At 40.0% G+C, this 26,937-nt stretch overlaps 1 protein-coding gene across 1 annotated transcript; it reads left to right on the top strand.

The window, feature by feature from the left end:
• Nucleotides 1–399: 399 nt before the first annotated feature.
• On the top strand, nt 400–26,227 carry PSAT1 (phosphoserine aminotransferase 1). The gene is made up of 9 exons (XM_048503927.1): nt 400–600; nt 3,138–3,198; nt 4,491–4,560; nt 7,295–7,500; nt 9,563–9,735; nt 10,464–10,633; nt 16,940–17,068; nt 21,975–22,112; nt 24,587–26,227. Exons 1-9 carry the CDS (start codon nt 541–543, stop codon nt 24,687–24,689), a joined length of 1,110 nt encoding a protein of 369 aa, XP_048359884.1. The 5' UTR covers nt 400–540; the 3' UTR covers nt 24,690–26,227.
• The last annotated feature ends 710 nt before the right edge of the window (nt 26,228–26,937 follow it).

The raw sequence follows: 26,937 nt of genomic DNA, 5'->3' as shown, positions 1-26,937 counted from the left end.
TGCGACAGCGTGGGCTAGATCCTTCCATTCCTACTTAACCACTTTACAGCCACGAGCGATCGTACATTTTCAAAAGCATTCCTTTCCGTACACAAAATATTAGCTGCAGACATCATACTGTGTTGTTTCATAAAAGATCAAACTCTCCAGATCGAAGATCGCTGCCCCCTGCACGGGAGAACAAGAACCAACAATTCCTGCTGCCAAAGGGGGTGTGGCGGAAGGGTGTGCAGGAGGCTGGCGCTGCCTCCATCCAGCCCTGGGAATGTTGCAACCTCAATCCCGCCTTGCACTTAACAAGGACAGGATGATCACGCAGCGGGCTCGTGGCCGCCGGACCAATGATTTACACGAACTGCAAGCCTTGGACCAATTGGAGCGTGGAAATTACCATACCCATGAGCAGAGAACCAATAGGGAAGGAGGACCGCTGAATGTTGCGATGGCTCAGCGGACAGCTGAAATCGGGATATCTAGAGAGGCAGCGCTGCTCAAGGGACCAGAAAGTTGCCCGGGACTGACTGCTTCTCCCTCGGGACCATGGATGCCCAGAAACACGTGGCGAACTTCGGCGCAGGGCCCGCCAAGTTGCCGCGTTCGGTAAGGAAGGGGCGGCAGTAGAGCTGCTGCGGGTAGTTCTCTCGAAGGTCCTGCTGGATGCCTCAAGAGATGGGGGCGGGGGGAAATTTGCAAGATTCAACCTGATTCTACGGAGGTGGAATTCGGTGGAACTTGCTTCTTAATACGCGGGCATAAGGTTGCAATCTGGATTGCTCGTCGTCAGCCCTGTTTGCATCCGGCGGGTGGGCTGCTTATTAGTATACATTTATAAGGGAAGATTTCCGAGTTCAGCATTTCTAAAACGAGTGGGAGAGGCCAGGGGTGAGGGTATCTAATCCTGACAACTCTTATAGAAGGAAGGCCAGTTCCATAGTCTCTAAACTAAGGGTTCATGTGTAAGCGTGTTCCTTTAAATGTAGAAAGGAACTTCAAAGGTGCATGAAAATCCTCAAAATGTTATTACAATTTATAGACGGTCCCTGAGTTAATTTGTGCCAGGCTTTGCTGAGTAAACGGAATTTGCTGGCATGTTACTACTCGCGAGTCTCATCATCTTGGCTTAAAGTATTTTCTGCTCGGGGTATCCTTTTTAGTTCTTTTTTGCTGAAACATTGCAGAGATCTAGAGCGCTTCTCGGGAAGAGGATCTTAGTAATGCTGTCCAAAGCACAATAGTAAAAAAGAGAAAGCAAATTTCTTTCAAAGAGATCTGCCAGCATCTGGCAAAAAGAATGTCTGTATTGTGTGATGACCCCATTCCCCCTCCTTTTGTACGGAATACATTGTAAAGCGTATGATCCTTCTTACATTGCTATGAGTATATTCAGAATCCGATAGAAGTGTATTTAGATCCACCATTCTGTTTCACAAGTGTACAGTTTGCTGAAGTATGTCCTTCAATTGTACACATGTACTTTGGTTTCGAAAGAGCCTACAGCACATTTTGTCTTCAATTTTTCCATTTAAGGAGTCTGCTCCTCCCTTCTGGTTACAATGTTGCCATGTCTCTCAACTGGATTACCAGGTCTAAATTGATATTCATCTGAGATGAACATGTGTACGATTTTTATTACAAGAAAACGTTCTGCTAAATAGGGGGAAAGGCTTAATAGGTTGACATGACTTTCAGAAGTTCTCTTTGTATTTGCCAGCGCTGCTATGAAGAATCAGATACTCCCTCCTTTCTTGCTCCTTCAGCTGTTAGGAGTGCATGTAATTAAGCAGGAGTGCATGTAATTTAAAAACATAACAAAAAAACAGAAATCAGTCTGGTTTCGCAATTGGAAGGCTGTGATTTAAAGTCCCCTCAAACTGAAAATAATACATATTTTAAAAGATGATGTAAGAAGCCTTTGTACATATGTCTGTTTTAATTTAAGACAGCTTTGTGCTAACAGCATAGGTTTAAAATAATATATGATGACAAGGGGCACTTTCACACAGGCAGAATAATGCACTTTCAATGCACTTTCACAATGGTTTGCAAGTGGATTTTGCTATTTCGCACAGTAAACTCCAGCTGCAAAGTGCATTGAAAGTGTATTGAAGGTGCATTATTCTGCATGTGCGAAAGTGCCCAAGGAAACCTATAAATTCATCTGTTCAGAAAGTTGCACCTGCAGCAGTCTCTGTACAGGGACATCTGTCCAGTTCATGTTGAATAAATCTTTCCAGCTTTCTATAAGAATTACATGCTTAAGCACTTTATAAGTGTTGTACCATTGTAGTTGTGTAAAGCGTATGATCCTTGGAAATGGGTATTGCTTTTAATTTTGCATTTTGCATTGAAGTGCTGCATCTTACATTTTCTTTCAGAAATCACAAGTTTAGTGACCTTTGAAGAAGTTTTAATGATTTAGTACCAGATTCTTATCTCAGTTCTGTTCCTAAGTTAAATTATCGAATGGTTATAGATTCTGATGTGATCTTGAACTTTATCAATTGACAGGATAGCTGATTAAGAAAGGAGCTTCTGTGCATAATAAGACTCGTATCTAAATGAGCATATGTCTGGCTTTTAAAAATCTTCTGTTTGTAGGTAGTTTACTTCATATAGAAGCAAAGGTGCCTGAAGAAACACTAGATCTGATAATTGAAAAACAAAATCATCTTCTGTTGGCTATCTGAAAATGGCAGCCAAAATAGCTATACCTTCTAAAAATGTAATAAATGAAATGAAAATGAACTAAAATGTCACACATGTATGGTTTTGTTTCTTGCAGAGTAATTGCACAGCAATAGCGGAAAGGAACACACTTGGTTACAGTATATGTATGTTTTGGGATGGTGTGAGTTTGGATATTCTGAGTGGGATGGTGTGAGTCTGGATATTCTGAGGGTGGCTAATAATTTCTAAAAAGATAGATTATTCAAAAGTGCTCGGTAGGATAAAAGAAGCTCTGAGTCTTGCCAATGAGGTTTGGATCTGCATAGTTGAAAAAGCTATCCAGAGGACCTTAGTGGGTGAGTGTGTTGATACAGGGAAAGGTAATCCTTTGTGTTTGGGTCTGCATTTACAGTGTACGTGATTTGCCACTGGCACATGTTCACTTGCACTGATTTATTGTTCTTTTGCAGGTATTGTTAGAAGCCCAAAAAGAACTGGTGGATTATAAAGGTCTTGGTATAAGTGTTCTTGGTAAGTTTTCTTGGTTAGTTTTATTATCAGTTCTAGAATTCTTTTTCATTTTTAGTTATATTTTTAAAATGACTGGAACAAAAGTCACTGCAGACTTCAGTTGAGGCTCAATAGATTTGCAAAGTTATCTGCAAGGTGCCTTTCTGAACACTGTAACTGTTAATCACATTTTTATTTCCTTCCTCCAAAGGCAGCATAGATGGGATTCTCTCATTTTATTAAATAAAATTTGTCACTGGTCCAAGGTCACCTGCTGAGCGGGTTTTGAATCTATATCATTCTGGTTCAAATTGAACAATTAACTCCTATATCATATTGGCTTTTGCTATTACCTTCTCACTTCTCTTATAAAGCAAGTAGTGAATCTAGCTACTTTTTGCTATTTCTGTCCCAAAGCTACAAATACTGTAATAAACTGAAGAAGAAAATATCACTGATACAGCATTTTCCTAGTAGATGTGGGAGAACTCACCTGCCTTCAAATGATACACAATTCATCTGGAGTCAGCAGATCCTTGCACACAATTTTTGTACCCACAGATCTGCTGTTTTAATTGAAAGGCATATAAGTTTCATGAGCTCACTGTGATGCATGCTGGAAGGTGGAGCAAGTCTGAAGTATGCAGTTCTCCAAGAAAGCCGGGATTGCCTCAGGCATTCTCCTAGATAAAAGTGAATTTTGCCAATGATAAGCTTTTTTTCAAAGGCCAAATATTGAGATCCAGCATGTTGCAGTACTTAGAATGACAGGCTGGGATCTGAGAGACCCCGGTTCAGATCTTTAATCTGCTTTGGAAGCATGCCGGGTGACCTTGGGCATGTCAGTCTTTTTCAGCCTAATTTACCCGACAAGGTTGTTGTTATGAGGATAAAATGGAGGAGGCTTGATGTTGGAATCTGCTTTGGATCCTCACTGGGAAAAGTTGCATATGAATTAGTAAAATATTGAGGCAAGAGGAGAAGAAAGCACTTTGCCTGAGTTTGGCACTTACCTTGGAATGTCCTTTCAGAAATAAAATAGATATCTAATTGTTTCTAACTCATGTTATTGTATGGATGAGATAGGTTGTGTTAGAAGTTTCTTCTGGGCCTAAGAGAATGCTCATTCAGCTGTGGCCCTGCTTTCTGACTCTCCACACACTGCTTTAACAAATGAATTAGTTCTGCTTACATATTTAAAAGTTTATCATGACAGCTCTGGTAATTTGAAAGGTGACTGAAGAAAAAATAAGTAAAAATGTCAAGTTTTATAAAAGTAGCATGATCTGTGTCATGTTATTTCTTCCCCATAGAAATGAGCCACCGAACATCTGACTTTTCAGCAATCATCAAAAACGCTGAAAACCTTTTGCGTGAACTTCTGTGAGTTATATAATTCTGAATTGAATTAAAATTCTGACATTCGGTCATTTTTTCATGTTTGGGGCTGAGATGGATTCTTATGGGGAGCTTTGTTAATCAGCTGCAACAAAAATAAATAGGAGTCTTATGCAACCATAAAGGGTAAATTTCTTTTCAGCATAAGACTATGTCTATTTTATTTTACAAAATTTATATCCTGCCTTTTTGCCCTCACCCAAGTGGCTAGATGTTAGGTTCAAAAGAAGTGGGCTGTAGTTTACAATAATGTATGCTAGGATAAATTTTATTAGTCTTTAAGATGCCTTTAAGGTGTCTCTTTTATAGATGTGGAAATGACTGAACACTTTATTAAGAGAATTTAGCCTTGTGTTCAGAAAATTTATTTATGCTGTTCTCTGGAAATTATTAGAATGTTGCCTAGCATGACCTGCTTGTATTCAGGAAATAACATTTTTGCTCCTGATAGCCATATTGTAAGCTCAGAGTACATATGGCAGCCTCTTCAAATGGTCCTGGACATCTCATTCTGCAGTTCTATTAATGTTGTCAGTGGAGGATAAAGGCACCACTTGTTGATTGTACTTGGCACTTACAGCATGTAGACCTTTTTGTTGCGAAAATTAATTTCAGAATCATTCTGACTAATACAGTTTGGGCTGGAGTTTTGATGGAGCGGAATGGTTACATTCCAGATACTACAAGAATATAGCCAAGGTCATAGATATGTCCTACTGACTGGTAAATCTCCAAGCCCCAATTTGCGACTTTTCATTCATGCTTCATTAAGAAGTTGTCTAATACCAGCACATACCAGTAGAACTCCCAGAACAATCTGGGAGTTAGGGGTCTGAATCACTGCTCAGATGTGGCATGGGATTGTGCTGGCATATTTGCCCCCTCCACCAGCGTAAGGGGCACCCCTGCCATCAGAGCGGGCAAGGATGCCAGTGGCAGATAATACACAAGATGCCTGATGCGAGGTGGGGCAAATGTCTGCCGCAGCAGGATTTCTTGTGCAGACATATTTCCTAAAGCCCCGATTCCACTTTTCATTCTCTTCACGGCAAGTGAGACCATTTTTTGCTTTGCTGCCAGAGCAGGCAGATTTGCCAGTGAGCACAGTTTTGCCTCGGAAGTCTTCACTCCTCCCATGGCCAGCATATCTAGCTCCATCCTTGCCACTCTCTCACACTGCATACCTTCGCATTCCTCTTTCATGTTACTGGCTCATAGAAAAGTCACAGAAAAGAAGCTCGCTCACATGGGTTTAGGCAAAGCACACTCATCTCCACTTTCTCATGTTGATATATTGAGATTTTGCCATAATAAGAACTGTTTGCGCTTAAAAACAAAAAGCCTCTCTGACCTCCAGCAGTAGCAGAGAGGAGCAGAGCATATCGGCGATAGCACTATGTCCCCTTCTTTCACAGCGTGTGGTCTAGGGAATTGCTATGCTCTTTCATTGCGGGGGGGGGGATTATTTTTGGAAGGGTAATATTGATAAAAGTGAGGTTTAAAGGCTAAACCAGAAATTTTGGCTACTGAGTGATAAGATCTTTGCCTTTAAGAATAAGTTGATGGGTGGAGTTGAGGGAATCAGGCCCTGTAGAGTTCTCTACAGAAAAACTGTGTGCCCAGAACTGAGTGCTTCCTTGCATGTAAACAGAGAAATGCGCAGAGACCCCATTATGAGTCCACTGTGCACTGAAGAGCCCCAAGGTAAGCCTTCCATGCATAATTGGCCAGTGTATGGTTTGAGACTTTCCTCTTTCATTCTCCTGTTGCAGCTCAGAGAATCCACCTCAGTTTTGTTCCTGGAGGTTAATGTATCCTCAGGAACAATTCAGGAGGCAAAGGCCCCTTCCGCACACGCAAAATAATGCATTTTCAAACCACTTTCACAACTGTTTGCAAGTAGATTTTGCTATTCCGCACAGCTTCAAAGAGCACTGATAGCAGTTTGAAAGTGCATTATTCTGCATGTGCGGAATGAGCCAAAGTTAGAGTGGAGGTTGGCAGCAATTACTGCCTCCTTGTCTGCAAACAGAAATATCCCTTTCTTGGAGGAACTGTGGAGCCATCTTTCTAGAAAGGTTGAAATGTCTTACATAATAAAGTTCAGAATATCATTTTTAAAAAGCATTTCAGACAGAAATAATAAACTTGCTATTTATCAGTGAAAGCCTTCCTAAAGGGCTGTCTTGCATAATTAGTGGAAAATGCCAGAGAGAAAGCTCAGTATACGTCTTCTTAATGGCTATTTCTATCAAATGGGGAGCCATGAAAAGTCCTTAATCTAGCTGAACTATGAAAGTCCTTAATCTAGCTGAAGAGGACCACAGCCAGAAAGTAGTTGGAACAATAGTTATTGTGCAGATTTAAGTTGTATGGTGAGCTGAATAAGTAATTTTCAAACTTCTTTCTCTGAGTTTACTAATAATATGTAAACGTAAGTGCAGTTCAACAGTACTTGTTAATTCAACAGAACATTATTATTTGTATTTGTTGAATGACTTTATATTGTGATGTGGAGGTGGGACTGGGTGTGGGGAAGCTAAAGGAATAGCAATTTTATCTTTGATAGAGCACAGAGAGTTATGTCAACGTGTGCACCGCTACTGAATGTTGGTTGGTGTTGCTACTTTACTTGAATAAAAATAGCATGAGCAATGAAACACTGTAAATTCTGAACTGGTTGCATAACATTAAAGGAAACTTTCTTCTCCTTTGCCAGAAAGATACCTGAGAACTACAAAGTGCTTTTCCTCCAAGGAGGCGGATCTGGACAGTTTAGTGGTATTCCACTTAACCTTATTGGATTAAAAGAAGCAAGGATTGCTGATTATGTTGTTACTGGAGGCTGGTCAGCAAAAGCTGCTAAGGAAGCAGAGAAATATGCCAAAGTGAACCTTGTTCATCCTAAACTTTCTACTTATACAAGTAAGATAAATTCAGATTCTGAATGGGTGAAAAATACATTGTCCTACATGCTGGAATTGTTTATTTGATTTCATTACTATACCCCATTGTTATAAATAATAAATTGAAAACAGTGAATCCGAAAGCATGGTGGAAACAATAAATCCTGAACTCATGAACACATATAATCATGCATATGAAACTGCCTTATACTGAACCAGACCATCAGTCCATCAAGGTAAGTACAGTCTACTCAGATGAGCAACAAGTCTCCCGGTTCTCAGGGTCTTTCACATAACCTACTGCCTGGTTCTTTTAACTGGAAATGCATGCAAAACAGGCTCTTCCACTGAGCCATAGCCCTTCCCAATAAATAATTTGGATTCAGACACTATAAGCCAGAACAGATCTTCCAGCTTGATATTGCTCTAGCAATTAACATTTTGCTATTATAATTTGGAGACTGGACTCTCTGTCCAGCTAGTAATTTAACAAGAAACATCTCTATGGAAGATCCATATGTACATTCTAATAGGAAACCTGTTGAGACACTTTAAAAATGTGAGGCATTTTCTTGGCTCTTTTAAGAGATGTTTTCAAAAGGATACAACACACACAAAAATAATGACATGAAACAAGCTCATCAAGGTAAACATTGGATTACCCAATGAGTCTCTTGCATCTGTGACTCTCTTTAAATAGAGCCTAAGCAAATATGCTGTTGGAAGTTCCATATTTGGAGCTTCTAAAGGTTTATCTGACTTTCTTTGGGAGAGAGTAACTGAAAGACAACCCTGCACCCCAATCTAGAACCATAATAGCAGTAATGTTTGAATATGGATTGTGAAGGTTGGAGTGATCTCAAAGGTACAGAAAATGGAACTACAAGAAAGGTAAGTGTGCCTGAAAATTCCTTAAGTGCCTCGTGTATCATACCAAATTAATTGTTAAAAGTTATTTTTTAAAAAAAAATAGCTAACCTGATCCTGCATATTGACTTAGCGGACTCTCTGTCATCCGCAGCAGAAGCCATCAGTTATTGTATTCACCCAAAAGGAATATTACCATTCTTTCACTTTTTGGACTTTGCAAAAAAACAAAGGAAAGATTGTTTTCCAATCAGGTATATGGTGTGTGCTGTGATTTGGATGCCCCAGCTAGCCTGATCTTGCCAAATCTCAAAAGGTAGGCAGGGTCTGCTGTGGTTAGTACTTGGATGGGAGACCTCCAACGAATACAAGGGTAACTATATAGAGGAAGGCAATGGCAAACCTTTAGCTTTCTCCCATTAGTTTTCTCTTCTTTTAGAAGGGGAAGGGGAAATTGTCTTACATTTAGGGTAGGGATGTTGAACTCATTTGTTATGAAGGCCGGATAGGACATAAATTTGACTTGGTTAGGCCGGGCCGGGAGGGGATAGCAGGCTCGCAAGGCCAGAATAACATTGGGGGAGGTCAGCAGTTGGGTGGGGGGAGCTGCCACAGGTGGTGAGCTTACAGCAACCTCACTGTGGATGAGGGCGGTTCAGTGGCTGCCTGGACTGGCAAACTGGCTGCAGGTTTGCCAGGTCAGATTGGGATCAGAGAAGGTGGCTGCCTGGACTAGCGAGCTGACAGTGGGCTCACCAGGCCGGATAAGGGTGGGAGGAGGGTTGACTGAACTTCCTCTCAGACCTGGTAAGCCCTCTCAAGGCCTGGTAAGCCCCATCAGCCCTCTCAGGCCTGGTAAGCCCCATCAGCCCCCCAGGCTCCATGTTTGACACCCCTGCATTAGGGTTTGTCTTCCTTTTGGGAGAGCATGAGATTTGCCATGGACTTACATGATTCTCCTAGTGACTGGAAGCTTATTCCACAATAGCTAGTACATATTTATTTGATGAATATAGTCCTTTCTGTTGTTAGAATAGCAAACTTTCCTTCTAGAGTAATCCAAGAATGGATGAACTTTGGTGACAAAGTGATGGAAATATGTTGAGCAGAGTCATAGTTCGAACTTCACTGTGTAAAGAAAAGCATATATCATTACAATTAGAATCCTGAGTTGAGAATTTGTCCTTGTTTCTGTGTTTTCTTACCTGGTTTAGAAATTCCTGACCCAAGCACTTGGAACCTTAGCCCAGATGCCTCTTATATCTATTACTGCGCAAACGAGACTGTCCATGGTGTGGAGTTTGATTCTGTACCTGATGTTGGAAAGGCAATCCTAGTTTGTGACATGTCATCAAACTTCCTTTCCAGGCCAGTGGATGTTTCTAAGGTAACATTCATAAAGGGCTGTTTCTGCAAGATGCAACTTAATATCTTAGTCTTGGGGTCAAGAAGGAAATTTTTTGTGTAGATTGATAGGATACAATCTGCAAACCTAGATTGTTTTTATATTGCTATAATTATTATAACTTCCCTGAAAGAATCCTGGAAGTTGTAATTTGGTAAGAATGGTGAGAAATTCATGTTAGAATCTCCTGTTATATTAGTTTTCCTTGCATTCTGGTCTTCTATGCTATCTCTCTTGACACTTTCATATATTTACATCTTGAGACTTCAGGCAAGGGCTTGCCTGAAAAAAAAAATGGAAAACTCTGTAGAATGCTTAGTTAGGTTTAAGTGGACACAAATTACTATTATTTCCAGACTGCTACCAAGAACTATAGGTCAAAGGCTTCATTGCCCAAAGTTATACCAGTTCAAGTCTGTTGCATAGATATGCCCTACAGGATTAACACTCTGTTTGGAATATGCACCTCAGTATGCGTTTGTGAGTTTTAAAAAATTACTTCCTAATGTTTTTTTTCCTGACACAGAGCAGGTTTGCCCCCAAGCTAATTAATAACAGGAGCCCCTTCCCCAAGTACTATCTATTTGCTTGAGGTTCTTGATGTCATGGCCTTCTGAATGTTTCCGTATGCAAGCACTAATATATGGAAGTTCTAGTTATAGTGTATGAATGACTTGACTTATTTAATATTTCTTCTCTTTTAAAAAAAGTTTGGTGTAATTTTTGCTGGTGCCCAGAAGAATATGGGCTCTGCTGGAGTCACAGCAGTTATAGTGCGGGAGGATTTACTTGGCTTTGCACTCAAAGAGTGCCCTATTGTGTTAGACTACAAAGTGCAGTCGGAGAATGGCTCATTATACAACACTCCTCCATGTTTCAGGTAATTTTTGAAAAATATTTTGAAAAATTTGGTATTTTGCTAATTTACATAATGTTTACTGTGTAAAGTTGCTTCAGAAAATATGCATTTGCTTTCTGATAGATCAGTAACGAGGAGGATGAAGACAGTCTTGCTTTGTGAGGGAGAGTTTTATAACAGCATCCTGTAATTAATATAGCTCTTTGCATGTTGCCAATATCACAATGTAGTGTTATGCTGATCCAGTTGCATAATCAAATTGCTCTGGGTATAAATTGGCATAGTGGAAGTTTTTAATGTAGTAAAACTGATTTTCAGCTCTTATAAATGATATAGTAGTTCTTTTTATGGTCTGTGGATAATCTAAATTCAATAGCTCACGTGAATATTTTTTTCTCTGCCTCTGGTTTCATAATCCTTTCCATGGTTTAAATGTCTTCCTTCACTTACACGTTTTATTTTGAATCTCTCCAGCCACATTTTTTTCCCCTGTGATTTTGGAAAATCTTACAACTCTTCTCTAACGGTATATATAAAATAAATGGGTTTTGTATGCATAAAGCTTGTTCTGATAGTGTGGAGAGAACTCCTTATGCATTTGGAGGGGAATTTGATTAGAAACTCTGTGAATCCTGCTTGAGGCAATAGCCACAAAACTTATTAGTATGTACAGTAATTGAACTGCATACTGAAATAAAGGTGAAAGTTGTTGACTCAACTGAAACCTTCCAAGTGTTTGCCTGGGGTTGTGTGTGTGTGTGTGTGTGTGTGTGTGTGTGTGTGTGTGTGTGTATGCGAGTGCGCATGTGTGCTGATGACATTCTGTTTTAGTAACTTGTAGTATTTGGCAGGAGGCACTATGTGTGTCTTGATTTTAAAATTCTTCTAGTGTACTGCAAGAAATTGGTCACACTGTTCTCCCCTTTTCCCCTGTTACTTTCCTTTCTACTGTGTGGCTGTCGTTAACTCACTGGAAACCTGAACTGAATGTCCATGAGTTGCCTAGCGGAGCGCTGAATTAAATTAGTGTAATACTGATCATTTTAACCTCTTGCCAAAAGGCGCCTGTCTTCCTGACATTAATCTCCTGGGTGGAGATTAATAATGTCCCTCTCCTGCCTGGAGGAAATCTCATTTCCTAGCTACAAGGATTTGTCTGATATTTAAATCTGTGACTAAACCTGTCCTGGGGATGGCATGGAAACTTGCAGTGTGGTTTTAAAGTGGGTCACCCCCCTGTTATTTAGTGATTGTACTTTGATGGACAGTGAAATTTTTGACACTTTAGTTGGATTCAGAATCTGGAAAGTTCTGAACCTGGCATTAGTCTAGCCTGCTTGCCGTAATTGGTGGGGGTAGGGTGGGAAGGATGTTGCAATTGGTCTGTAAAGTACAGATCAGAGAGGGTGAATACAGCAAAAGAGAACTGCTAATGAAGAACAGTATTTAAGGAAGAGTAAAGTACAGTGCTCATTGTTCTGACCATGCAATGAGTCATCATGAACATAAAAAAACTAGGTTGGTAGCCCCATCCTATTAGTCTGTTGTGATACTTCACTGCAAACAGTGACTTATATTTTGGCATCTCATGCCTGGAAAGTGGATTTAAACCTACTTGCCCCTGTTGTCAGGCTATCTCTGTTGGCTATTCACCAACTTAGGTTGTTTATCTGGCACTGACCAGAGCCCAGGCCTTTTCCATTGTGGTTCCTGTCTGTGAAATGAGCTTCCTGAAGAGGTGGGGTACCTTCCTTGAAGATCTTCAGGAGACGCTGCAAGGCCTTCCTGTTTGCTAGAATTTTTAAGGGGGATTCATAGAGTTGCTAAAAGTAAGAAGTGACTTGACAGCACTTAACACACACACGGGAGAGAGATTTAGTCTTTGCTGTTTTATTTTTGATTTTAGGTGGGTATGTTTTTTTTTTTTTAACTATTAGTGTAAGCAGCCTTGACCTAAAAGGAAAGGCGGGAAAGAAATGTTTTTAATAGATAACAAAACATTTAGATCTGTCCCATGCTGAGTTATTCTACAGTTGGCACTGTACATTCTTTATAAGTAAAATTAAATTCTTAGGCTTAGCTTTTATTGATTTATAGGCAGATTTACTTTGTCTGAGGTGGTTGATGAATGGTTGGCACCAACAATATATAACACGGTAGGTCCTTGCTCCAAGGAACTTAAAGTCTAACTTGTGATATAGAGGAAACAATAAAAGGAAGAAATGGAGGTGAATATAAATGGGGGAGGAATGTATTCATCCCATTTGCATCTTTTCAGAAGGAAAGGAGAATAAAAATGTATCAAAGGCTGCACATAAGCTCCGGGTTTAGTTGAAGAACTGATATATGATCTAAAATCAGGCAAAGCGCCTGGGCCTGACGGCATTCCTGCTGAGTTACTAAAGCAGAATCCCCACTGGTGGGCCCCTCCACTGGCAAATTTGTTTACCCTTGTAGATCGTTATGGAATTATTCCAGAGACATGGCTCAATTCCATTATAATTCCCATTTTTAAAAAAGGCAATCCCAATCTTCCTGAAAACTACAGACCCATAACTCTCTTGTCCATAATAGGTAAATTATATACAAAGCCTGGACACTTAAAAATTCAATTATAGGTCAGGAACAAATAGGTTTTATGGAAGGCAAATCAACCATAGATCATTGCTTTCTCTTAGCATTCCTGGCCAATAAATATATGAATCAGGGCACAAAGAAACTTTATGTGGCTTTCATGGACTTGAAAAGTGCCTTCGATTCTCTGCAAAGGAGCACTCTGTGGGAAAAACTTAGGGTACTACAAATGGATCCTCGGCTTCTGTTTCTCATTAAAAAAATTCACTCAGATAATTATGGCCAGGTGAAATTTACAAATAAGGGCGATCTAACTCCAAAATTTCCAATCTCGACAGGTGTAAGACAGGGTTGTATTTTGGCTCCCCATCTTTTTAATTTATATTTGAATGATTTAGCCCCAATTCTACAAAAAACCAATGGACACCCACCAAAGTTAAATACTAGGGATACTCCTGTATTACTTTATGCTGATGACACTACAATCATGTCATACACTAGAGTTGGTCTTTTAAGATACCTGCGAATTTTCCATGACTACTGCCAAAAAACCAGTTTAGTTATCAACTATGCCAAATCAAAAATTCTAGTCTTTTCAAAATCTTGGAAACCGCAAAATTGGGCTATTGGTAACAACTCACTCACACAAGTTCAGGAATTCAATTATCTTGGTATTGTTTTCCAGCATAAACTTCAATGGTCCAAACAAAAAGCAAAAGTAATTAGAACTGCTAGCTGCTCAGCTTCCCTAATTACACAATTCTTTTACACCAAAGGCAACCAAATTGTTCCAGCTGCTGTAAGAATATTTGAAGCAAAAATAATCTCATCCCTTCTGTATGGTTCACAACTTTGGCTACAGGAGTTTGACTCTAATATTGAGAAAATACAGTCCTCCTTTTACAGGAAAATCCTGGGTGTTCCAAAATGTGTCCCAAATAGGGTGATCTGTGCAGAACTGGGTATACACTATATTGAAACAAAAGCTTGGATTATGCTTTTTAAATTTTGGCTAAAAATATTCTTTAGGGTAAAGGAAAACTCGTTATTCTCCTATTTTAAATCTGACCGACTGAGCATATCCTGGTTATTCCATATTGAATCCAAAATAAGAACTCTAGGATTTTCCCTGGAATTTCTCGAACCTCTTAACGAGGAATATATATTTAGATTGCTCAGCCAAAGACTAATTGATATGGAAATTCAGTCCCTTCACCCAGTACAACCTGCAGTTTGTTCCCCAGATTTTCTAAACCTACCCATCCTACATGGGAAGATAGCAAAATACTTCTATAGTCTCGACAGTCCATCTCGTCGCAGAGCATTTATGCTTGCCAGAGTAAACGCCTTTCCTTCTAAAGTTACAATCGGGAGATTTCAAGGTGTTTTATTCGCTGACAGACTATGCCCATGCTCTGTTAATGCCGTGGATACAATACAGCATATCCTCCTAGAATGTCAGCTACACTCTGCATTACGTAGTCACTATATAATCCCGATTATTAAAGCTAAAACAAATCTGCCTTCGGCTTATGTAGTGAAGTATTTACTTAGTGATGCATCTTCTGAGATAACCTTTAGGGTCGCTACATATCTAGCGGAAGTAATATCCCAAAGACGGTACTAAAATGTGTCCCTCAATGTATCAAACCATCTAAATTACATTGATTTGATGTCTGAGGCTCAGGTCATTGTGGTGAACATGGGAAGTCATTCAAATCAGTTTTGATTAACATATGGATGTTGCGGTGTGTCTCCGGAGAGTTTGTGTATGATTTGTCCTAACTTGGTGTACTGGATTCCTCGTTGTATTGCTGTTTATCATACAAACATACTGTATGCAGAATTATTTATGCCTAATAATGGTTTACTGTACTGTACTGTAAGCTCCGGGTTTTGAGAAGTGTTATGAGGGAAGTGAGAGATATCTTGCATAGGAGTTGGGAGGCATTCCACATTGATAGGATGAAGTTGTTGCATTGGGATCAGAAAATTATTGACTTGAGGAATGAAGGCCACAGGCAAGGATGTATGTAGGACATTTGTTTTAGTATAGTATGCTATTTTGGCAGCAGGCAGTTCGTTCACGATAGACTGCAGCTGTTGTGGTAATAGGTTGGTGAACAGATCCAAGTGCTGGGGAAGAGCAGATTTTACAAATACAGGGCGTGTCTGCAGTGCTTATGACCATGATCTAAATTCTGAAGGAGTGACCCATCATGTCGCTAGAGAAGAAGACAATCAGATTCGTATGTGGCAGTAGACTGGAAGTGAGTCATGCATAGCGATTGGCTGGAAGTGAATTGTTTCCACGGACTAGGGTTACTCTTCTATATATACTGATCAATGAAATGCATTTGTGGAGAAAATATGTTCATGCAGTCAAAAGACTAGTATGAATAATATCCATGACAAGTTTCAGTTGCCCTTCAAGGCAAGCTTCATTAATGTTATCTGCTCTTTCATTTATTTTTATTTAGAGATTGACAAGGGCTCATTCCGCACATGCAGAATAATGCACTTTCAAACTGCTTTCAGTGCTCTTTGAAGCTGTGCGGAATAGCAAAATCCACTTGCAAACAGTTGTGAAAGTGGTTTGAAAATGCATTATTTTGCGTGTGCGGAAGGGGCCAAGTATTTTTTGTCTCTTTGTATTTTTGTCCATAGTTTGTTTCTCTGTTTGTTGATATTAGCTTTGTAGATTCTACTGTATTTTGTATGCATTGTGCTTTTTATGCACTTTGTGCTTTACTTGTAAGAATAGTGTATGTCATTTAGAAGTATATGAAGTATGTTGATATATTGATCCACAATGTATTTTATAGAAAATATTTGTTTGAAGAAAGAAAAAAAGCCTCAAACACAAGGAATTACACGTTCAGTTCATATAAGAAAGAAATGAAACTGAAATACGATTTTTTGTTGTTGTGGAAACATCAGGAGTGAGAAATATGAAATCATCCTATGCTTTCTAAAGCCTAGATCTTAATTTTTAAAATCAGACCAGATCAGTACAATGGAAGAAGAATACAGTGAGAATTTTATAATATTTAAATCTGTACCTTTTGTAAGGATTTATGTTTGCTAGATAAGCTGTGCTGTAACCAATAATTTTTAAAAGTCACACAGAAAGTTCTCCTGCACTTTCTGAGAAGTTTTACATTCAGTGAAAGATTACTCTGCCTTCCTCATTTGGCCTTTCCTCAAAGGAGCTGATCATTCTCCTCCTCTGCTTTATCCTCACAACAATCCTATGCAGTTGAAACTTTAATCACTGTGGTACCCTGTTTTTTTGCTCACATGCTTGAATTGTTCCCTTAGAAACCTTGTAGTGACACATTCCTGTCCTCCATGCCACATTCTAATCTAGAATAGAGACTGTGTGTTTGCCCACCATATCGCAGCTGATTTATGGCAATCCTGTAGGATCTTCAAGGCAAGAGACATTTGGCAGTGGTTTGCTATTGTCTGCCTCTGCTTCATGACCCTGGTATTCCTTGGAATTCTCCCATCCAGGGTCACGACTGAGAGTGTGTGACTGGCCCCAAGGCCCTCCAACAAGCTTCCATGGCAGGAGTGGGAATTTGAACCTGGGTTCCCCAGCTCCTAGATGACTCCCGTCCACCTCCCCGCAGTTCTGTTTCACCTGTTTGAAGTAATGTAAACTAAACTGCAGCTTCCTATTTTGTTGAGACATGTTCAAAATTAACTGACATGGTTTGTTACAAGTAATGGGAACATTCTTTGTTCTAGTGTCTATATCATGGGTTTGGTCCTGGAGTGGATAAAAAACAATGGAGGAGTTGTGGCTATGGATAAGCTCAGCCAAACAAAATCCCAAATGATTTATGACATTATTGACAACTCCAATGGATTCTATGTGTAAGTTGCTCTCCTTTTCTATTACATTATTTTTTATCATACTGTAAAGTGGTTTACAGCATAAATCACTGCCTACACAGCCATAATTTCACAAAATGGTGGGCTTAAACCTTATAAAATTGCTGCTGAAACGTTTCCAGATGTTAGAACTGTGGGTGGCAGACAAGAAAGCTAATGATCACAAATACACTCTTAGATGGCTCTTCTGTGTTATGAGTTTGTAGCAACAGTAAGGTAAGTATAGTCAGTTATTTGATTGTGCAGACTTGAAGAAATACTGTGAAAAATATGCTTTAAATCTTAGCTGAAGTACATGATAGAAAGAGATAATGAGGAATATTACCTATGACTAGATTAAAAAGCCCTTCATATTGAATAAATAGGAGCTTGCCTCTTTTAAAATGTGACCGACCTCCAAATAATATATGAAATGGCCTGGGACTGACTGAGGAAACTAAAAACAGGGCAGAATGGCAACTTAGGCCCCTTCCGCTTATACAAAATAATGCACTTTCAATCCACTTTCACAATTGTTTGCAAGTGGATTTTGCTATTTCACACAGTAAAATCCAGCTGCAAAGTGGATTGAAAGTGTATTATTCTGCATGTGGGGAAGGGGCCACAGCTGTAAGCAGACTTGTAAAAATTCAGAGTGGAGCTAACTGCTTTAACATATCATTGCATTTTCCCTATGTTTTTCAGTATGTGAAATTTAGCCTTTGAGGGACATTGCAAAGCAGTCCACATCCATGAATTATTTGTTCCTAATTTCACCAAAATTCATGCAAAACACTGTATTGGGTAGCAAAAGTAGAACTTGATTGAGGCAAAATCATGAGTTAGAACTATCTTTGGGGTTTTTAAAAAATCTATTTGGACATGAGGATTTTATCTGATCTTGATTAATGTATACTTACCGCCATGTGCCTCAAAAGGTGAAATTAATATTCTGTGGGATAAGTTCACCAGATACTTAGACTCTATAGTCTCCCAGTACCCCAGGCCAGCTTGATACTGACAGGAGACTGGAACGCAAGACTGGGTGATAATGAAGTTTGTTTACAACAACATTTGAACTAGACTCTGATTTTCTTCCATGGCATTTTGCATTAACGCAAAAGTGTAGAGATAAGACATGGAATGCTGCCAGTATCCATCTTACCTCGTTATGTCTACAATTTGATTTAATCAATTTAACTGGATTATCCAAATTCCAACAGGCAGGATAATTCACATATAGTTCACCTCAGGGTTGTAGTTGTCCCAATCACATACTGGTTTCTCAGTCTCTCTTTAAACCTATTATTAATCTTCTAATTGAGCATAATAAGATCTTGGGGAATGAACAAATTGGCTTCAGAAAAGGGTATTCCACACTTTACCACTGCATGCTTTACCACTGCATCTAATACTCTCCAAATATATTAAGAAAGGTCGCTCCAAACTGTATACTGCTTTTCTCGACCTGAAGGGGGCATTTGATTCGGTGGACAGGAATCGGCTGTGGCTGAAACTTGAAAGTTTGGGTATAGAAAAAAGACTACTTACTTTTATAAGACTACTATACCATGGTACCTCTTGTCAAGTCAAGTTTTCCCAGGCACAGGAGCTTACCTCTAAAATTACAATAACAAGTGGAGTGAAACAAGGCTGCATTCTGGCTCCAACTGGGACTAACTCAGATATACAGTCAATCCTCTCATAGTATTTTGCCAGTTCAAAATGTAAGCAGTATGCTTGTTTAAAGGCACCATCTGCAAGTCTGGGTCTCTCTGCATGACTAAAGCTAGCACATCAGGGAAAAGGTGTCCTCTCTGTTGTGTTGGCTTTTGTTATGCAAAGAGAAGAAGTGTTCCTGTTAATTGCAAATTAATGTAATCTGGTGAGAACTAAATCACACAGTAAAAAAACACATTTTGAATGATCTATGGATTGTAGTATTTGCACCTTCATCCTACCTATTTTATAAGAGCTAGCTGTGAGGTGTTTCAGCATTATTTTCCTCCCAGATATCTAATTCAGTTTTTGCTTCTAGCAGGCTTAGGAATTCAAAATGAAAGTGGTGGTTATTACAGCGATGAAATTATAGTAGTGCTGAGCTGTGTGCAGTGCATATCTTATCAGTATGTACTGCTGCATTTTGCAGCTTAGGTGGCAATATCTGTCCCATGCTTTTGAGTGAAGGCAAAGTCTTATCTAAAGTAGCACTGTTTACCTGTGAAATGCCACCTAGGCAAGCAAATGCCTCAGTGGACAGACTGAAATGTGACAAGCCTTTCAATACACAGGGAATCATATCCTCTCTGGGCAAATGCTTCAGATTTCCTCCATCTTCTCTTCTACTTCTATTTCCTATATGTATTTGACAAAATAGAGTTAAATGGTCCAGTGGCTATGGCAACAGTGCCTCATGCCAGTAGTGTAACAGCCTACAACTGTGCCTGGGTCAAGCACAACAGCTCACCCCGCCCCGGGCACCAATTGGGCAGATTACGTGGGGTCACCCTGCTGGCTGCCTCCTCCCAACTGCATGTCTCCCCTGAACCTATGTGGAGTTTGGGATCAGGGGCTCAGTTGAATGCTGAGCCAGCCAGCACAGGCTCACTCCCCAACTTCATGTGAAGTTTGGTGTGGGGTGGGCCTTTTTGATGCTGGGCTCAGCTTGTCTGGGTCCAGCTATTACACTGGAGGCTGTAAACCTAAAGCTTGACCCAAGCCATGCTGAGCAGCTGGGCCTACTGGCTCCTGGCTGCTCAGTTCTACCCTGAGCTTAGTATGACTTGGGTTAAGGTTTAAACTGCAAGCTCAAAGCTCATTCAGTTGTGCCCCACCTCATGGAGTTTGGGTGTAGCGCAGTTGCAAAGAGATGACTCAGCAACATGCTCCCCACATGATCTGGTTATTGGTGCCTGGGACTCCAGCCCCCTCACACCCTCTCTCATCATGCTAGTGCCTCATACATTTTAATTTGAATGATGTCAGACTCTAGTCCTGCCAAAATATTGTGGAAAATTTCAAATGAGTACAGTTACTTGAGGAGCCTAGTTTTAGCCTTCTATCCAAAATCCTAGTTGTTCATTTTCAAGGGAGTCTTTGCTGAATCATGGAAAGTATATTCAAATGTGCAATCCCTTTCAATCTAAAGTCTGAAGAAAATTTTATACCATATGATTTTTGAAATGTGTAATTTGGCTTACATATGTTCTCATTAGTCAAAACATGTCAGCTGACATAATACTATCTGATTAATAAATGGATTTCACATTTTTAGATACAACTTCATGTTCCTCATTGGTTGCTGTGATGAAGTTGTTCTGTAACTGTAACAAAAGAAGCTCACACTGGCATGACAACTGCTTTGAGTCTCTGGAACCAGCAGAGAAGAGTGGCAGTGGAGAAGAGGACTGGGTCAGATTAGGCATTTATATGGTTAATTTGAAAAGGTGCAGTTCAACCAGAGCAGGAGCACCAAGTGTTAACCAGAGTGCCACTTGATTGGCTGGCTGAGTTGCAGGAGCCAGGAGCCACAGATAAAGTGTGCTGGCTTATATAAAAGCAGGAAAAGTCTGTCAGAAAGACAGAATTGGGATGTTTCAGAGTTTTGAAAGCAGCTTGTGTGACACATAAATAGTGTCAGTCCTCAGATCCAGTCATGAGATATTGTCTAAAGGCAGAGAGAGACTGAACAGCTGGGGGCCAGTATTCTCAAAGAGATCTCAGACTGAGAGGAAAGAGCCTTGAGAGGAAAGAGCCTTGCTTTCACCAGAGGATAGGAGGCCTGGCGAGGGTGGAAAACAAGAGGGAAACTGAGCTTACAGGGACATGCCTAAGACCACTCATGAAGATGTGTTTAGCTTAACTGGCAGAGTTAAGTGTGGGTTTAGGGATACCCCAGAGCTTAATCTGTTCCAAGCCATAGTGTGTTCCCTTTGGAGTTAAGGGTGGGAGTTTTAGGAGAGTGTTTAGAGCTGTGTTGAAAGGTTTACCCTAAACAGAGACACCCGTGCGGGTGTGAAACTATATGTGAAGTAATCTGAAAACCGAAACAGCCATATTTAAGTGAAGCTATATTCTTGTAACGGAAACTGTCATTTAAAAGAAACTGCATTTGCTCTGTAACCTCTAAGTAAATACTTGCCTCAAGAAACAAGAAAGTACCTCTCTGTATCAACAACCTGAGAAGAAAAGCTTGCAAAATAAAACCTAGTTTTGTTTTATCTTTCAAAGGCCTCTCTAAGTTCCATTTTTACCTCAGAACTTTGGTGGCAGCTTATTTTAGTTTCCTGATAGCATTTCTGACTAAAGGGCTTGTGTGTGTGCATGAGTGGGGAGTGCCTTGGCCATCAACAGCTATTAAACATCCTCCTCCCTCTCCCTGTTGGGCCTTTGTCTCTCTTCGGGGAATGGGAGGTGTTGCAGCTACCACTTCAACACAGCAGCATGTGCCTTTCTCCACAGCAGTGGAGATGTGCCTTTCCCCTTATATCTCTGCAGTGAAAGAGACCAGAGGCTAATTAAAAAAAATAATCCTCTAGATGGGATTTCAGAGAACTTGCTGAACAGATTGTTATAAAGTTATAACTGGGTACAAATGCCAATTTAAACAACTCGATGATGGCATGGGATGGCTGCCATGGGAACAGGGCATGGAGAATCTGGAACTTCCTCACCCAAAGGCTTTGCTGAGATCTTTCCCACAGCAAAGGTGGTTTGGAACAGATTACAGAAAAGTTCAAGGAAACCAAGGTGTTCTCAAGCATACCATAATGCCATAGGGAAGCAGGAAAAAATCCCACTTCCCACCAACATTGAACTCAGTCATAATCTAATTTATGTAGAATGTGCTGGATTAATAACTAGTCAACAAATGAAAAGCTACATTAATATACTTATGTGAAATTTGCAGATGTCCTGTAGACAGAAAGAACCGAAGCCGAATGAATGTCCCTTTCAGGGTTGGCAGTATTAAAGGTGATGAGGCCCTGGAAAAGAAATTCCTTGATGAAGCTGTAGGAAACAACATGATATCCCTGAAAGGACATAGGTAAGATCATCGCTGAAGTTCATTTCTCAGAGATCATTTTGCAGTGCAAAAAAGTAATGCTAATGCTGAAACTGGTTTCTTAGAATAGTGTGAAATAATACTTACTGATATTAAGCCTTATTAATAGCTTGTTTGTATCGATTTGTGGGGTAGTTAGAATTAGTACTTCCCCTCAAATACTTTTATATTCACCTGTTTTGATCTCTTTTTTTGCTATCACTCTTTCCCTTGGTGTTGTTTAAACTTCAGGATCATCCCTCCCAGTTTAGACTTCTTTCTCTTTCCAAAAACAATTCAAGCTACTAAGAGGTCATGTAGAGAATGTGATCATGCCAGTGATGTCACTATGTAGCCTTGGGTTGCCAGCTCTGGATTAGGAAATTCCTGGGGATTTGGGGGTGGAGCCTTGAGGGGTGAGGTTTGGGGAGAGAAGGATAATAATGCCATGGCATCCATTCTCCAAAGTACCCATTTTCTCCAGGGAACCGATGCTTGTTGTCTGGAGATCAGGTGTAGTTTTGGGAGGTCTTCAGGCCCCATTTGGAGGATGGCAACCCTATTGCAGCTAATCAGATTTGACTTCCTAGTGAAGTCACTGAAGCCAAGCAATACTCCTATGCCTTTTGAAGCAATTGCCGAAAGGATGCAGGGTTCTTCTAGCTAGCATTTAAGTTGCTCCCTCTAATGGAGATTTAAAGCATTCACTCCAAATCAGGTTCTAAAAATATTTACCTCAGTATAAAGCCAGTAAATCCAAGTGGCTGAAGGAAGGAAGGAAAGCATTAAATGAAAGAGAGTTAACTTAATTCAGAGAATTAAAAAGAGAAGTTTCCTACAAATCCAGAGCCAAGACAACCAGAGATCAAATTTCTCAAAAACTACCTAAAATAAGGTGAAATTTGACTTTCTCCCTTTTTGAGAATGTATGAAATATAAGGTTGGATTAAATCAGTGTCAGTTAATGAGAAAATACTTGCAAATTGCTATGGAAAATATTGTGGAAGACAGGATACAGATGATTTTTCCCATCCTCTGGTAGCAGAGACAACATAGAATAAAATATTTTTTCCTCTAATGCTTGATGAGAAAATTTGGAATCAGAGTAGTGACATGTAGAACCCTCTTTTAATAAAGCCATAGTTATAATAAAACTGTGGTAGGATTTCTCATTTCTTAGTTCTTCTTTTATACATAACTGAAGCTGCCTTTGCTTTATATCCTGGGCTAGTGATGTGCCTAGGGTTTACATCAGTTATTAAACTCCAAAGTCCCAGCCCAATAAAGGACAAGAGGTGAAAGGTATAGTAAAGCAAGTATAGGTTTATTTGGTTGCAGCACCAATTTTCATTGAAGCAGAAGCAAAGGATACAAAAGGTTTCCAAGTTTTATACTGTTTACAGATCATTATTAGTGAGGTCAAATAGACCTTCCTTTTACATATGAGCACATATGAAGCCCCCTTCATACAACCCATAATCTAAGAGATGCACCTTGGTACCTCCCATGGGTAGAGATTTAACAGTAAAATGAGTTCTAGGTCAAGCCAAGGTGCCAACTTAATCCCAGGTGATACATTGTTTATTCCAGAATCCGGGGATGTTTTGACAAAACAATATGTGGTTCTCATCTTCACTTGCATTTTAAAGCTTCTTTGGCATTACAACAAGGAGGAACACACTGGGTGACAGGATGTTTGTCAATTACTCAAGGTAGCCTTGAGTGGGAATATTCACATGCAATTTTTCCTGGATCACAGGCTTTAACTTTGCTACATTTTGTTATACTAAGTGGGCATTGTACTGTTTTATGGTTGTGCTTAATGTAACCATCTGAGTTTATCCAGGGCACCTAACTGTCTGAAAAGAGAAGATTTAAAACAAAATGTAAAGACATTCTAGCTAAGTATTGCTATAATTGTTTCATACGGTTGTCCCCTAAAACTGCATAAAGCAGCCTTTATTCTATTAACACCAGGAAGAGTGAGCCTGACATTTTAGTCAAGGTTGGCTTCCTGTGGGATGCATTCTAAAGAAAACAAATAGCTATAGTTTACATTCCAGACTTACAAATTATGAATGGCTAGAACTTTTCTTAACACTTTTACTTTACTTTGCTTATATAAGGGAGAGGGAAGACACATTCATCTATCCAAAGCACTTGAATAATGATTTAATATAAAAATTTCATTCTGAGTTTGACATCACACTAGTGCTACTGTTGGACCAAGAATTTAGCAAAAGAGATTGTCATGAGGTCTTTCAGCATATTTGGACAGCTTTGCTATTGAGGTCTGGAGTTTTTTCAAGGTGCCTGATCCAGCATGGATGTTACTTTTGACCAATGATGAAGTCTTCTTGTATGCATGCTCTCTTATACAATTTAATTTGCTTGTGAAAGTGAGTAATTCTCCAATTAATTTAGTGTTTCATTTAAGCAAGCAAACAAAAATATGGTGGTTTCTCTTTGCATTTCAGATCTGTGGGAGGAATCCGTGCTTCTTTATATAATGCTGTGACTATAGAAGATGTTCAGAAGCTCTCAGCACACATGAAAAGCTTCATGAAGAGGCATCAGTAATAAATTCAAGAACCTGAAGCTGTGCCACCCATTTTGGAAATCAAATGCAAAGAACTGGATGGTGGAAGTAGTGTTATTGTAGGAAAAGCCAAATAGCCTTTTTCAGATCATTTTTTTCAGACAAAATAACAATCCTTGTATATTCAGTCCCTGAAACTGTCTTAAATTATTAAGCCAGCTTAATCCCCAGATGTGAATTCTGGGAATTGGTGTATTGTTTGTATAACTCTGGATAAGGGCACAGGAGATAATTGACCCATCAAAGAATTGGCAATCTTATAAATTTAAAACAAATAACAAGGTATGCCTTGTAAAGGTACAGTGTGGATGACAGTTTTGTCTTACATACATGCAGATCCTCTGGAATAGTTGGAGTTGTTGTGGGAGGGCAACCCCTCCAAAGGACCAGGTGCCCAGACACAGCAACACAGCTGTAATGCCCTGCCGTTTCCACCCAAAAAGGTGGTATAAGTCCAAAACCTTGGGCACCAGCCTAGCAGTGGCAATGGCAGGGTGGAAGTTGACTAGGGTCAGCTCTCCCTGGTCACGCATCTGTACTGCATCTGTACCGCACCTGCTACACTGGCGATGAGGGCATTGGAATGTTGGTGTGGTGTTCTGCGCCATATTCAAGCATTGTGGAGGTTGGCAGGGGCCCCCCACCAGTGGATCTATCTCTCCACTGGGGCAAATGTCCCAGGATGTAGCCCCGCACCATCTCCAGTGGTGGATTTGCCCTCCCCCTTTGGATGGGGCTGCTGGTCTTTTCTGCGTAAAATCATTCTAGATGAATTGTGTTGCTGTGTTCCTTACAAATATTTTTCCATGCTCCCCTCACATTGAATTAATTGTGCTTTTGTAGCTTTTGCAGAAGTGCTTTTTAAAGAAATATATATATTTGTATCTACTACCAGTGATTTGTTTCTAACCTGAAGCCTTGCCCTGGCAAAGACTTTGCAACAGGGTAATTTTAATAGTTCATGTGTTTTCAGTGCACTTGATACTGGCATTATTTTATGTTCTAACTTGTTAAGTGTATCTCTAACTGCTCTGAGGTAATTTTTTTTCTTCCTTGAATATCAGTGCCTTTTGACCTACAAAAATTTCCACCTGACATTCTTTTATTCTGCAGCACAGAAACCAAAATTGCCTTACTATTCAATGAGCCCTTTGTTCTCTTTTCCTTTGAAGTTGACTTAATTCACCTTAATGTTTACAAGGCTGTCTGGCTCAACTCCCTAGTATGGACATTTTTGGTCAGGGGCACATCACCCATTTTGTGTTTCTCAGCAGCAGAATAGGCTTGTACGTGCTTTACAAGGAGAATACATTTTAAAGAATATAGAGTTATTGCCGTCATGCACCTCCATATAGGAGAGTTATCCTGTGTGAAATCACAGGCTGACACTACACCTCCCATTCATTGCAAATATAATCCTTCGCCTTTTGCTCTTTGTGCCTGGTTTTGTGTTCTTTGTCTAGATAACTTCCGCAGCTGTCCAGATCATGTTTTTAAAAATAAAATGTATCCAAAACTATTGTTTTCTCAGAGCCTTCAGTAGTTAAACCCATAGCATATTCTTACCACAAATATTGAATTATTGACAAAATCATGATTGGTTCTCCTGTATCAATTTCTTTCTTGTCAGAATTTAAGACTGGGAACATTATACAAGTAACATAGTGCTAGTGTACTATCATGGTTAAGGTGGTGGACTATGATCTGGCAGGCCAAGGTCAAACCCTCACTCTGTCAGAAAGTTTGCTGAATGACCCTGGACCAGTCACATGCACTCTCTCAACCTAACCTACATCACAGGGTTGTGGTGAGAGAAAATGGAGGAAGGAGAATGATGTACACCATGTAGAGCTCTTTGGAAGAGGGGCAGGATAAAAAATGTACCAAATAAAGCAAATTTGCTGGCCAAAGGGAGGACACAGGTTACTGGTCCATGAATAAACACACTGCACAATAGTGCAGTGGTATGAAATTGGCCACATCCTGATTTTATTATTGGCATAGGAAGTTGTGGTGCAGCATAGGGGGCAGATCCTGTCTCTGGGTAGCACACCTGCTGAACCCAACACAAACGATTCCCCAAGCCTGGTACTGGGGGAATTGGAACTGCAAGTTTCTGGGAGACGTTTATGTGCTGACCACTAGATGGATATCCCCTTGCTGCCTGGGGCTATAAGCCCACTGGTAGCTCACCATCTGGACATGCAGCATCAAGGCCCACTTCCAGTA

Source organism: Sphaerodactylus townsendi, linkage group LG07 (assembly GCF_021028975.2).
Source record: "Sphaerodactylus townsendi isolate TG3544 linkage group LG07, MPM_Stown_v2.3, whole genome shotgun sequence".
Lineage (NCBI taxonomy): Eukaryota > Metazoa > Chordata > Lepidosauria > Squamata > Sphaerodactylidae > Sphaerodactylus > Sphaerodactylus townsendi.
Note: the sequence above shows the minus strand (reverse complement) of the source record. Positions and strands in the feature narration are given on the sequence as shown.